The sequence below is a fragment of the Patiria miniata genome, unplaced genomic scaffold (genome assembly GCF_015706575.1).
Source record: "Patiria miniata isolate m_02_andy unplaced genomic scaffold, ASM1570657v1 HiC_scaffold_20, whole genome shotgun sequence".
NCBI classification, from domain to species: Eukaryota; Metazoa; Echinodermata; class Asteroidea; order Valvatida; family Asterinidae; genus Patiria; species Patiria miniata.
This window is the reverse complement of record NW_024037059.1, coordinates 24293135-24307845: the sequence shown is the minus strand read 5'-3', so window position 1 is coordinate 24307845 and position 14711 is coordinate 24293135. Positions and strand designations below refer to the sequence as shown.

At 39.3% G+C, this 14711-nt stretch overlaps 1 protein-coding gene across 1 annotated transcript in view; it reads right to left on the bottom strand.

Moving 5' to 3' along the window:
* LOC119728272 (protein O-linked-mannose beta-1,2-N-acetylglucosaminyltransferase 1-like) overlaps positions 1-14500 on the bottom strand; it is a 36480-nt gene extending 21980 nt beyond the window's left edge. Inside the window, exons 1-2 of the mRNA XM_038200440.1 lie at positions 14333-14500; positions 2732-2999 (exon numbers count right to left, since the gene is read on the bottom strand). Of these exons, the coding sequence (XP_038056368.1) occupies positions 2732-2842 (111 nt within the window). The 5' untranslated portion in view covers positions 2843-2999; positions 14333-14500. The remainder of the gene's footprint in view (positions 1-2731; positions 3000-14332) is intronic.
* Positions 14501-14711: the final 211 nt, after the last annotated feature.

Below are 14711 nucleotides of genomic sequence, written 5' to 3'. Positions count from 1 at the left end.
TTGGACCAAACCATTTGTGGTAAAGGGTGCGCTTTCCTCGGCACAATTTATCAGTATTTAAATTTTTTTCACCATGAAATTTTTTTTACTCATCGCAATATATTTTTTTTCGTAAAGAATTTAACCGAAAAATGATGTAATCTCTCAAAAGAGGGTGGAGCACCCCTTTACAAAATTAATGGATCCGTCCTCAGAATGAAAGTCAGTCGCGAAACGAAAAGGTGATTTTTTTTTACAGTAGCTATTTGTCAGCTTGTTGCTAAAAATAATTATGATTTCATAAGTTTAGTACAGTAAAAGGACCTGTTTGTTCTTAGAACAAAACTAATCAGCAATTATTGCCACGAAGCAAGTTTTTAGTGCACAGGGAATGCTCGGACGCAGACGGAATTCGTCGGCAAAACAAATCAGCATGCATGGGAAAATTTTGATCATACATGTACATGTAGTTCGCTGGGCCGCCGCGGGGCCGGGATAGCCCGAGGGCCAAGATTACACCGGTAACATGTAGCAATTTACGATGTTTATTTCTCAACGTGATAAACTCAAATGATTATGGTATTTTGTTTACACAACAAAAATGAGATTCCTTCTTCAACTTGTGTTGTATAGCAATTGCGGTACCTATTTCTGTCACACCGTGCGCGGTACACACATGTTTGTTCGAACAGGGGAAACGGCCGACATGTACATGTACAGTATATGCTTTTCATTACATTGTAGTACGGACATGTACATTATGTATGCACTTCCGAAGTCAAACCGAACAGAAGTTCGGAGAAAAACAAATCGAACCGCAACCGAACCGAACTGAACCGAACTTTGAGATCCGTTACAGCACTAAAAACTCTATCCTGTTTAGTGTATGTACCGGTACATTTAAAATTGTATTGTTTTATTTATTTATTTTTTTAATATTTTTTTTTTACTGGAAAATGTACAAAACAAATTCATCTGTGATACATGTATTCCAAATTTGCATGTTGGGAGGAAATCAACACAAGGTTATTTACACTCGCTATGGCAAACATATATTTCATGCAAAATCATGAACGTGGGTTGACTTTCTGGTGTAGCATTATTATTACAATAGCACATGACTTTCCCTATGGAAACATTGCCACTTCTTTTTTCCCCTGCAAACACTTTTGTAGAAACTTCATCAAAACTGTTTTTCTAACAGCTTAGATTTCAATCACGGAAGTGCTTTCATCATTTCCACATATGTACAATTACATCGTGTTCATACTTTCCGTCTCTCCCTATTTTTCTGTGTGAAATACCCAAGTCAAACTTAAGGACTCTCAAATTAAAAGGAATGTTGATGGGGAAAAACATTTTACATTCCTGAAATATTCAGTCATGTCCAAATGTAGCAATGCTTTTCACATTTAGTGTATATTAAGATGAAAATATACATGTGTACACTAGCTGCATAGTATAGTACATGTACCTACATGTATGTGTGTGTGTGTGTAATGAATTGATAGTGACATTGTTATGATACAGAGGTAAAGCTGGCTTAACACTTGTGACAGTGACATATTGGTTCCACTGTTGCATTGCAATGTCTCCATTTCAGTTGAATTCGCAGCAACCTTGATATTTATGCCAATAGTCGACCTGGGACAGTTAGTTGACTATATTTTAAAATAAAAACACAGATGACCTGCATGTACCGGGGTACTTCTTGTTATCCTAAATGTCAATGCAAAATGCAACATTATTAAAAAAAAAGAATTTCAGATTTGTTTTTCACATCTCTTTCTTAGATGATTGTCATTGAAACACACACGTTGACTAAAGGTTGGCTTTTGAATTGCCAACATTCCAACTTACCCGGTACCAGTATGTATAGACATACATGTACTTAATCAATCCAATGCACAAAACACCTGCCAAATTAATCACTACTGATTTTTCATATCTGAAATACATGTACACTGTAGCAAGGCCATGAATTATGGTAACTACATGTACTTGCTGCATGTACATAAATTACATACATGTAAGAAACTTTTAAGTTGGCTTGCTTTAGGGTTTGTTTTTTGTAAAAAATGCAGGGTGATGGGGTACAATTTTCAGTTCAGGTATGAATAAGTCAATTAAGAAACAACAGAGATTATTAAGTCTAGAGTCATTTCTTAATTTAAGCATTTCATCATTGACCAAATACAATAAAATGAAATTATTTTCTCTGAAATATGACCATTCATAAGATGGAATTTGCGTCGGGTTGATGTAAATTCAACATCAGGTTTTGCCCTTCACTTATGTGTAAACACTGTATACTACATGTGTAACTCCTGAGTGAAAGTTAGACAAATTCCATCTATGAATACTTTCATTGCGGTACCCACTGCTACATCACTAGAAAGCAGGAGGTCGTGGGTTTGAGTCCCACCTGAGTGATTTTTTCTAAATTTCCAACTTTCACTTGAAAGGTTACACACTGAGTATACAGTGTTTACATGTCGGTGAATGGCAAACCCTAATGTTGAATCTGAAATATGACTTACTCAAAATGTATGTGTACGCATTGATTTGACATCTAACTTCTGGTTTGATCCCAGAAATTATCTGTGCAATAATCAGCACTACTGAGTACTCCACGATAGATTTCAATTTGCACATGACAACATAATACATTTTATGTATGTGTCACTTACTTCAATTTCTAAGATCGCCAGTTAGATAATTACACTTACACAGAACATGTGCATACATATACCTGAAAAAATTTGGAGCCCAGTCTTCTGAAGAACTGACCCCTTGTACAGAAACTGTGGTGCCTCCTAGGAATAAACGGTTGAGCCTTGGGGTTTGGTTTCCAGCTGTCCATACTCCACCAAACTGCTCAGTTCTTGCAAAGGGATGGAAACTCAACTTTGACCTCTGACTTCATCCATGACATGAAGATTACAGCAGAAAGAGATGCACAAACTGCTGTATCTCAAGAACATGTACTCGCATTCGTCACTCGTCAGCTACATGTAATCCTAAAATATGAGGAATACAAATATTTTCAGATTTCCTTTCACCAAATACATGGACATTACCAAAACACTGAAAAGGTCAATATAATGAAACTTTCAAATTCCATATTTACATCTAAATACTATGTCATAAACACATCGTCAAATAAAAAACAAAGGCTGGTCAAGTTGTGTTTATTTGATGAGTAATAAATATGAAGCCATATGGTTCCTTGTTTCCATTGCCAAGGTATGCAGCATTATCAATATTTCCGCTCCAGTCAATTTCCGTGTTTAACCTAGATGTAATACTGATTACAAGGGTTTGTGTGAAATTTATTATTATTCCACCTGAACCATTTTTACAAGATCTTGGAACGAGGAACCAGACTTGTATGACTCGTGACTCAGACTCAGACTCGGACTCGAGTCCCAATTTCCGTGACTCGGACTCAAACTTGAGCCACGATGACAAATGACTCAGACTTGGACTCGACCCTGGGAACTCCGACTCGGACTCGACCTGCATGACTCGGGACTCAATCAAAATTACCACAAATTACCACAAATTACTTCTTTTCTTTCACCAACTCATTACAAATTATTTTGCAAATCACTACTTACTTCCCACAAATTCAAAGACTGGCTGCCCCCGATTAGGAATAATGGGTTAAGGAATAATGACCATCTCAGCACAATATGCTGTAGGACTAACAGGTACTGTTACAGCTCTATTCCCTACTTAACTGATCTGATTAACAAAGATATGTGACCTCTTTTTCCTGAGTTGATGAAGAAAATCTTTGTTGGTCACAGTTTCTGTTTAACTTATTAGTGGGTTGGGTATGTACATGAGTGTATAGAGCTCGCTCAATGACGGCCATCTTTGTGGGGGGCTGCGACTGCGTATTTTATGCAGTCGGGCACGCATCATGCGGTGTTGAAGATGTTACAAACGCTTGTTGCTCGGGATGTGTTCGAGATATGCGACGTGGCCGGTGCGCGTTGTGCGGGTTGGCGCTCGGATTGCTGGTGCACGTGGGTGGTCTGTAGGAAATGATGCCGTCAGTTGAGCGAGACCTCTTCTTCCTCCCCTCCAATGCTTTGTAGTAAATATTATTCTATCATGTACCAATACATATGTATATGTAAATGTATTTATTGTTATTTACATTTGTTTGTAATTTTTGATTTGAATTATTTTAATTTTTTATTAGTTGTGTGTATGTTGTTGTGATTTACCTTTTTAATGTCATCTTTCACACGGTGTAATTCACTGTAATTTTAATATATAACAATTTTTAATGTGTGTAAATTAAACTGCAATTTGGCCTTTTGGCCGTGAAAGTTCAATAAAATAAACCATTAATAATAATAATAATAATAGTTCCTCTCCTGAGCAAGCGATACAGTTAGTGCTGTGCAGGAGAAATGCATCTAAGTACATTTGTGCTGTAGGCCTACATACATTTTTGTACACAAATGCAGCTTGCTTGTTTCCGAAAATTATATTAATTTGTGAAATTTATGTATTGAAACATGTACCCCAGCGTCCACACTTGATATTGTGTAATGCAACCTTGATAGTGTTCGGTACCAGATTATCCTTTCCACACACTGATGCCTTTAATGTTATGTAGTTCCAGTTATCAGAGAAAAGTTGCGAAAAATGGAAACATTTTCACTGTGAGGTTTTAGCAGTAGGCTACCGGTACCTCAAATTTATTTCCAATATACATGAACAGTGACTCATGACTCGGACTCGACCTTTGTAACTCGTGACTCAGACTCGGACTTGACCTGCATGACTCTGGACTTGGATGACGTGACTCGGACTCGATGTTTGGTGACTCGAATACAAGTCTGCGAGGAACGGACCGTCAATCTGGCACCAATGATATTGGTTGTGAAAAGCTCACTTCAAACACTGTTTATTACCTCAGTCAACACAAAAGAATATACATGTACATGTATGCTGATGAAATCTTCAAACGTTTACTCGAAAGAAAACTTAATTAACTTGAGGGAACTACATCATTAAAGTTCTAAGAGTAAGAGAACAATGTGAAAGCCATTGATGGTCTATTTGGCAACAAAGGGTCTAAATTGTAATTAGTTGTAACAGCCAACTTCCCCAGCTCCTACATGTACATTGTATCTATGGGTTGATGTAATGCAGACCCAGATACAAAATGCATGCACTATGGAAATCAACAACAGAATGGCTGAAGTCTGAATACATGTACATGTGTACATTGTATGGCTTAGTGGTGGCATTTAAATCCAGGGTTTTTTTTTTATTCAGATTGAATTTTGGAAACCGGATATTCAAAACCAACCATAAAAATTGTCAAAGCATTCCATTTGTGTGTGACACAAGCTGAAGTAAATCTGGAACATCCTCCAATTTGCTCAATGGTCTTTGACTGAATCTGCATTCACTCGCTTAAATATGTACATGTACAGGGTGAGTCAGTAGGAACCAAACCCAAATGGTAGGACCAATTTTTGAGTGAAGTTTTGCCTGCAGCACTTTCAAAATCTAGGATATATAAAAACCCAGTGATTAAGCTTTCCTTTAGTACAAGAATCATTCAAATCACTCATGTACTTTTCAAGTTACAGAATTTTAAATACAACCACCGTTTTTAAGTTCTGTCCATGAAAAAAAGTACAGTGTACATGTAAGTGTCCTTTCAGCAAAACAAAAACAGTTCACATAGGACCAGGGATGCATGTGAATTGTTTTTCGTTTTGCAGAAAGAACACCTACATGTACATGTACCTTTTTGTGATCCGTGAACAGAACTTTAATTAAAAACGGTGTTTGTGTTCAAAATTCTGTAACTCGAAAAAGTACATGAGTGATTTGAATGATTCTTGTACTAAAAGAAAGCTCATTAATTGGGCTTTTGAAAGTGCTACAGGCAAAACTTCATTCAAAAATTGGTCCTGCCATTTGGGTTTCTTTTTTCTTTTTTTGACCCAACTTGTGTAGTCTTCTTGCATGTCTTGGGTCTTTAATAGCCTGCCCATTACACTGATCAGAGAGGCCCGACCCATGTGTTCATCATTACAGCTTTGGATTGGAGTGTTTGTGTAAAGACCTACATGTACATATAGTGGGTCACTGAATCCTGCAAACAACACCTAATTATTGTGGAGGGCATTGCATGCAGCACCTCACTCGTCACATTTTGTAGGGATGACTGTGAGCTGAATGGACAATCCCGGTGAAATCAGAAAAAAAGTTAGTCGATTTGAAAAAAGTTAGGATAACTGGGTTTTGAAATCTTGTATTTCTCCCACTACTACTACTGCTGTTAACCTACAACAAAGGCTTTACAACGTTAAGATGGCTACTTCATGATCAGTTTCAGATTTCATTGGATTTCATAGGAGAGGGTCAGGTGACAGTCGTTTTTTGTTTGCTTTTTTTATTTCAAGATGGAAAAGTACGCTTACCTTGCCCATATCACCGTGGTCAAATTACACAACCAAGACACTAGTCTGTTAAAATGTGTGATTCTAGGCACTTTCAGTGATTTTTTTTCTGGCTCTTATTGAACCTGGGTTTATTTTCAAGATGTCAAGCTGGCTTGAAGATATTGAAATTTTTTTCAATTTTTGAAATGGGATGACCAGAAGAGGAGATGTTTCACTTTTTTGAAGTCAAGTATTTTTATGGACAAAAATGCAGCACGTAATCTTATTATTTTCTTTATTTAGCTGTGGCACACTGTCCATGTTCAACTGACAAATAAGCAAACACCGCATGACATCGGGCGTCGCTGAGTCGCTGACACAGAGCAGCATGATCCTTTCTGCTCTTGCATGCTGCATTCACTCATGTTCACACATAACGCTCGCTTTCATGAACGGATTCCCAAAAATGTGGCATCAAATCAAACGATTTAATGAGGTCTATTGGACTATATGAATATAAGGTTAAGTGGACGTAATCAACGTGTTTTGGATTCAACATAATGATCTTGATCGATGTGAAGACACTTAATACACGTACACAATGAAAACTGAAATTATTAAGTACACAGTACAAACGCAACAAAATCCCCGTAAGTGTCAAATTCCATGCAATGCTGTGCCCGCTCATCACTACAAATTCTCTTTGGGCTCTCATTGGACAGATTTTGTTCGTAGGCACGCTGGTGCGTGCAAAATTACGTTCAATGTTACGGATGATGGGTTTCCCACAATCCTTTGTTACGAAGACGAACAAGATAGGATGTGACTAGCGGGCCTGGAGAACCGCAGGAATGTGGAAATACCTACCACCGTACGTGCAGATGTATTCCAAGACCTGCTTCGCGTTTTGCCCAAAGGAGGTACAAAGCCAAAAAAATTTTACTACTTCTTGATATGGGTGAGTAAAAAAACGAAACCCATGTTTCGAGACTATTGTTTTAGTGAAGTTCTGCATGTAGCACTTTCAAAATCTAGGATATGAAAGCCCAATTCATAAGCTTTCTTTTAGTACAAGAATCATTCACATTACACTTTTCAAGTTAAGGAATTTTAAACACAACCACCGCTTTAAAGTTCTGTCCACAGATCACAAAAAGGTATGCGTTCTTTCAGCAAAACGAACACAATTCTCATGGGGATGCATGTAAATTGTTTTCGTTTTGCTGAAAGAACACTTACCTTTTTTGTGATCCATGGACGGATCTTTAAAAACGGTGTTTGTGTTAAAATTCCTTAACTTCAAAAGTACAGGAGTAATTTGAATGATTCTTGTACTAAAAGAAAGATTATGAATTGTGCATACGTACACATGTACATGTCCATGCATGCATGTCACAATACACACACAGCGCAATATTAAGAAGCTTTTTCACACAAAAGATGGGGCATTGCATATTACCGTGAAACTACTTATTCATGGTACTAGCTAGGCCCCATTCATGTGGCTCAAATACTGGACTTCCTCCGTATACTGCTGTGTGGCACAAAATATGTACATGTACTGTGAGGTTCTTTTCAGAACCTCACAAACTCACAAAAGAGATTTGTCACATGGTGCTACCATAAATCTTTATCGTCACCATGCAATTCATCAAATTCAATCATACACATTTGTATATTTCTTACAATATTTCAATAGCAATCGTGTAGTGAAGGGCCCCGTTCTGTACAAGAGAACAAACTCCACTTATAATTTATTTGACTTGCATGTAAAATGTATGTCCCAAACCAGTTGACAACTGCCCCTAGAACTATGGGGCTCCACGAAAGGGAAAAGAGAAATGACTTTGATTTAAATAGTTAGGCCCTATTACAAAAATTAACTGACATAAAAAACTGTGGACAATGGAATGAACCAAAACACAATGTGGAAGAAAACAAATTAAAAAGTAAGCTAAGATCTAACTTTTAAAAGGGAAGTCATTTCGATTAAACTGAGAGAACGTGCTACTGCAAATAGTAACTGACATACATGTATAAATAAACTGTGGACAAGGTAAAGTAAGGCATTATTTTTCATTCTGTTCGTTTTACAATGAAATTTTGTAATTTTTACTTTATGTCTGCATTGGTAGTTGTACGGAAGAAATCTTGGAACTTGGATGTTCGTTTTAAAGTCATATTTGAATAAATGAAACACAAAGTGAATGCCTGTGGTCTTCCAACAATTGAAGCAAACAGCGGGAGAGGATTTCATCATGTGTTGTGTGGGCAGTTCCAAATACTGTCCACAGTGCGCGTTTATGGAACCTCTCAATGCATTGTTTTTGGTGTTGAGTCAGGGCTCCACTTCAGACTGGTGCTGCATATTCGGTAAGAGGTCTGATATATTCCGTTAATAAATCCTCGTGTGGTACACTATGCCGCTTTAGAAGACGTAGCATATACATGTATAGAGCTTACTGTTCGCACATTTTTCGAAATGTTTTACATGTGCATCCCATTTTAAGTCGTTTTGGAAGTAGATGCCTAATATCTTCGCGACACTCACAGCGGCAAGATTGTGGTTAGGCAAAAAAAAAGTATAGTTCTGCTTCCGATTACATGGCATTTTAAAACAGGGTAGGTAGGTAGGGAATTTTCTCCTTTTTTTTGAGCAATTTTTTGGGTGTACAATCATATGGAGGCATCTGCATGTAGTCAAGGGTAAAATGTACCTGTAGTAAAAATTGATGGTTTGGGGTGTTTTTTCCTTATTTTTCCCATATAAAAATTAGGGTGGGGGCTTTAAGAATAGGGTAGGTAGGAAAACCGGAACAAACTATTATTTTTTGTGGCCTTGCAGGGGTGGATCCAGCTTATTCAGGGTTAGGGTTAGAGTTGGGGTTAAAGTTAGGGTTAGGGTTAGGGTCAGTCAACCTAAACCAGTAGTGGAACTACCGGTACATGTACGCAGTATGTTTTATCGGACCAATGGGACGTTTGACCAATGGGACGTTTGACCAATGGGACGTTTGACCAATGGGACGTCGGACCAATGGGACGTCGGACCAATGGGACGTCGGACCAATGGGACGTCGGACCAATGGGACGTCGGTCTATAGAGATGCAACCAGGGCTGCCAACTCTCACGCAATGATCGTGAGACTCATGCATTTCAGGTTATTCTCACGCTCTCACGCCCAGAAGGGTTTCTGATGCTAAACAAAATAAACAAAATGAACTCGAAAATGATGATCGTTTGCTCAAAAAATATTGGTTGAAGTGGTCAGAAATTAGGCCTGTGCATCGGAACCGGGTACCCGGGTACCCGTCCGTTGATGTCAGGAACCGGTTCCAAATTACAGATTCGGGTACCTGTAATTTTACTTTATAATTTTACTAACATAATTAATTTTCTCTTTTTTTGTCATGTAAACCAATAAAATATTTCAATAAAATTCATACCTGTGTCTTGAGTGGTTATATTTTATTCAAACAGTTCATGCTTCATTGAAACAAATTGTGTTCATGAGTCCGGAAGGACGATTAATTTGACGTCACTACATGTAGTTTCGTCCGGGTAAAATCCAAGATGGCAGCGCCCATAGAATGCAAAAGTGACGAAAAGTTAATACAGAGTAAAAGCTTGGTACCGCCAGCTCATTGACATCAACAGATTGGCAAGGATCTGATAATATAGGCCATACCAAATACACTGAAGAATTTTGGAACAACTCCGCTCGATATTGCCTTTTTAGTTCGTTCCACAAATTCTCATTGCACCGAGTCCACCCCGTTGACATAAATGGAGTACATGACGCGTGCATGTACATGTAAATCGTACATGTACATGTGGAGCTGTCACATGGCTTGCGTATTTCTCATCATAGGAAATTCCCTTGACGCACGTGTTCGTGCTGCGGACCATTGATTGGCACAACTCCATCACGTGATGTGTTAGGCGTTGAAAATTTCCCTTCTACATTGCACTTGGTTTATTCACTCGATAGCTGACACAATTATGTACAAATTCCGAGACTGGTGGATCGGCAAAAGATCGGGAAAATTATAGGAAAATATTCCTGTAAATATCGTAAGGTAAGGGATTCATTCAATGTTCAAACTTCTGGCATCGATCGGGGCTCTCAGTTTCAGAAAGCATTCACATGCAAATTAACCATCCCTTATAAGGCCCGGCGATTCTAGTTTTAATATTGATGAATGGTGACCACAGTGCAAGTGTTTTGCACATGGTCACAGAATGATACATTGCCTTGGCATGTTTACAATGTCATTTAAACAAGTTTATGCCAGATTATCTCTTTCTATGACAGTATGGGCTTTTGGCGCGGGGCAGATATCACTACACAAAACAGTCGTTGATTCAACGCGACTTTTTTTTCTTCGATCGACGACAGTGACATCACACAAGCCCTCAACGGATCAGCCAAGAAATGGATGACACCACTCAGCAGACACATTTAATTGTGAGCGTTAGGTTTATCAGAATATTCTGTTCTTTTTTTTTAAATTACCCCTTGTTGGGAACAATTTAAGGGGTCTTATGCTTATGGAATGTCATGAATGTGTAGATCTATCCTAGCTGGAGTTACCTCAGCACTATATTTTATCATTGGGTTGTTGTCAATAGGGCTGGAGGAAATCGTCAACATGGACTAGCATATACAAAAATGAATTTGAAATGTGCCATTTTGTCCCCGTAACACACTAATTCCCCCTGGGACTCACCCAAACCTTGCCCGGCATAACCACTACACAGGTCCTTAACAATCCTCGATGAACATTCAGCCTACAATTGCAGTGAAAAAAGGAGGCATTACTGACAGCCGACCAACTTATGTTCACTGGCCAGAGGTCTTGTTGTAGGGGTTTTGTGTACGAACAAAATTCGCGTACAAAGGAATGGCAATGCGCTGTCGATTACCTTGCACAGGGCGCACACCAGTCAAACTTAACTGGCGCTGAAGCGCACACCACTCAACGATTGTTTGATGCGCTACTGCTGCACTAACTACATTGTATGAGGCTTGTCACTCGCATCACGGCTGCAGTAGAATGGAAGCCGAAGTTGGCCGACAAAGCGCAAGTCAAGTTTGACTGGTGCATGCGCTGTGCATGGTAATCGACTGCGCATTGCCATTCTTTTCAACACGAATTTTGTTTGTACACGAAACTCCTACAAGACCTCTGGCCAGCGAACATATTGATCGGCTGTCAGTAATGCCTCCTTTTTCACTGCAATTGTAGACTGAATCTTCATCGTGGATCATTATTTTCTTCAAGGACCTGTGTAGTGGTTATGCCGCGCAAGGTTTGGGTGAGTCCCAGGGGGAATTAATGTGTTACGGGGACAAAATGGCACATTTTCGTATTCATTTTTTTAGACATGCTAGTCCATGATGACAATTTCCTCCAGCCCTATTGACAACAACCCAATGATAAAATATAGGGCTGAGGTAGTCCGAGTAAGTAGGACTCTACGAATCACCTTTTTTAACATTTGGACATGGTCGGGTGATAGTAGACCCGACCATGTCCAAATGTTAAAAAAGGTGATTCATAGAGTCCAACTTACTCAGACTAGGGCTGAGGTAACTCCAACTAGATCTATCCGGGGTAACTGTCTTTCTCATTTGTATTCTCTTTACCATTTTTTTTAGGGCCTTTGGTCCTCCAGGGTATGAAAAAAATGCATACCGTGTGTCAGTAATATAAAGTATAGTCAAAGTATGCCTATTCGTTGGAGCGTTAGTACGGAGCATGGTACGGAGGGTACCGTACTGTAGTTCTAACGCTCCACTCAGTACACTATCCTCTGTTCAGCGCAGCAATACCGCAGCCACACTAGTGGGGCTAGAGCTTTATTAAATTACTAGAGCGCTAACTCATGTACAAAGTGATGCCTGCTGGGCGTACCCATGTTTGTACACAAAGCTATGGGGAACTAGAAATTTTGTGTCTATTTATATGCGTTTGTATTCTGTTCCGGTGCGTCAGTGAAGCCGATACGCCCAAAACTGAAATGCACGATCAGCAAGTGAGCGTGTTATTTTGCTCTACGCAAACAGCGCAACGCGTGCGCATCCCTCTGCTGCAGATGCTTTTCGCTGTGACATTTCTTGAACCATCATAAAGCATTCAAGTTGTTTGCATATCTTCTACTTGCGCGTTGCATTTAGAGTAGCTTAGGGGCCATTCAGAATTTTCAATGTTTTAAAATTTCGATCTTTTTTCCAAATAGTGGGTGGGTGGGTCAAGCTAAATAATTGAAAATCGAAATTCACTTTCCATGGAAAAAAGATAAAAAACAAACAAAGAAAGATAGATCTTTCGACTTGCCTGAACTACGCGCAAGCCTTCCGATATCGCGATGCGTGTTTCTTTTTCAACTTCATCCCCTGTATATGTACCGGTACTGTACATGTACGTCATGTACGTGTATATAGACCCACTGTGGCATGAGAGGGAGGTGGTTTTTCAGTAGACTTGGACGCCAGGTGTTTGTAGCGGTTAGGCCGTGCAGAGGCAGCAGGGTACCTGGTGTACTAGATCGGCTCTAGGGCCTATACCACGCCGTGGGCGTCGATTACCAATTGCTATAAAAACTGGACTATTCAACCACTGGAGTCCAAGACTATGAGGACCGCAGCCTGTGATGTGATGTCTGCCCAAACCGGATGTTTTTCTTTCGCTCGTACCCCCCCCCCCCCCCCTGCAAACAGGGCGGGGGTACGAGCGAATGTTTTTCTCAGCTACCTCACGTGACAGGCACAACCTCATATGTCACATATCATCCACCTCATCCAGAAAACGACAAAACCACGGCCATGTTTGTGGCTTCCAAGACTGCAACCTGTCTTTCCCAACAGCATATCAGCTGGCAAAACACAAGAAAACTGAAGGCCACCAGTGCAAAAGAGGAAGACCGACAACTTCACGCCGTTACTGAACTAGACACAAATGTACATGGGCATACCTGTATAAGTTCAAGTACATGCAAGTGCATGTACATATACATGTTCACTTTTTTATTAATCGAAATTAGGGGTGGGTGGGTGGGTCAAAATAATTTGGAAAAAAAGTCGAAATTTTAAAACATTGAAAATTCTGAATGGCCCCTTAGAGTAGGGCCTACACTTTTAAAATTAAATCCATCTATTTTGATTGTGTTCTACAAACACGCACATAAATTCAAAATGTCTGCGCCCAGAGTGGCTTCAAAGCTTTAGAAGCATACTCACCCTCTTTATAGGCTAATCAGAAAGTGCTGCCAATTTCGTGAAATTCCCAGATTCATTTGCACACGTTTGCGTATTAAAATTTCAACATGAAATTTCACGAAAAACAAACATCTGAAAAAGGCAGCACTTTCTGATTAGCCTATGAAGAGGGTGAGTATGCTACTAACATGACTAAAGGCGGCGTAAAGCAAAAATAAACTACAAACTATTCATGCTAGTATTAACTACAGTATTGTATGCCTAAATGTGAAAATCAAAATTTGACAAAGTTCGACATGTTTTTGTACATGGTGGAAGTGTGGCCTTTATTTACGGAGGTAGTCCAGTAAATTGGCCACATTTATGGGGCTAAAATAAACTACAAACTAAGCCTAAATGTGGAAATCAAAATTTGACAAAGTTCTAGGGCCTACGTGTTTTTTGTACATGTTCCAACCAAGTGTGGCCTTTAGTTTATTTATTGAGGTAGTCTAGACTCCTAGCTGGAGTTACCCAGCCCTGAGTTTTATCATTGGGTTGTCATCTAGGAACCCAATGATAAAACTCAGGGCTGGGTAACTCCAGCTAAGGTAGTCCAGTAAATTGGCCACATTTATGGGGTTAGGCTAGTTTGTTGGCCACTCTGAACTTCCAACGCCAGCAGAAACTCAACATCGGAACGAAATGAAAATAATATCTGCTATTTACCTTACTGCTTCATTCTTCAAACATCCATTCTGAAGATCGGCAATATATTATTATGAAGTTGCGTATGCTAACGTACGTAGCCTTTTAATAAGGAAACCTACACAGGGGTACGGGCCCGGGTACATGTACGGCGAGTCCGACTCGACTCGTACACTACTCAGTAGTACATGTGAAAGTACACTGGTTCCCAGTTCAGTCTACCCACAATTATTCGTATTGAATACGTATTTTTCAATGTGGGGGTCAGGTACCTGCCAACATGCACGCTTGACCTACTCTCTTTCATGCATATGTACCGTATATTTACAACTTATGTAAACAAATTGGATACAAAAATGTAACACAATCTACAATTACTATTAAAATGATTATTTTATTC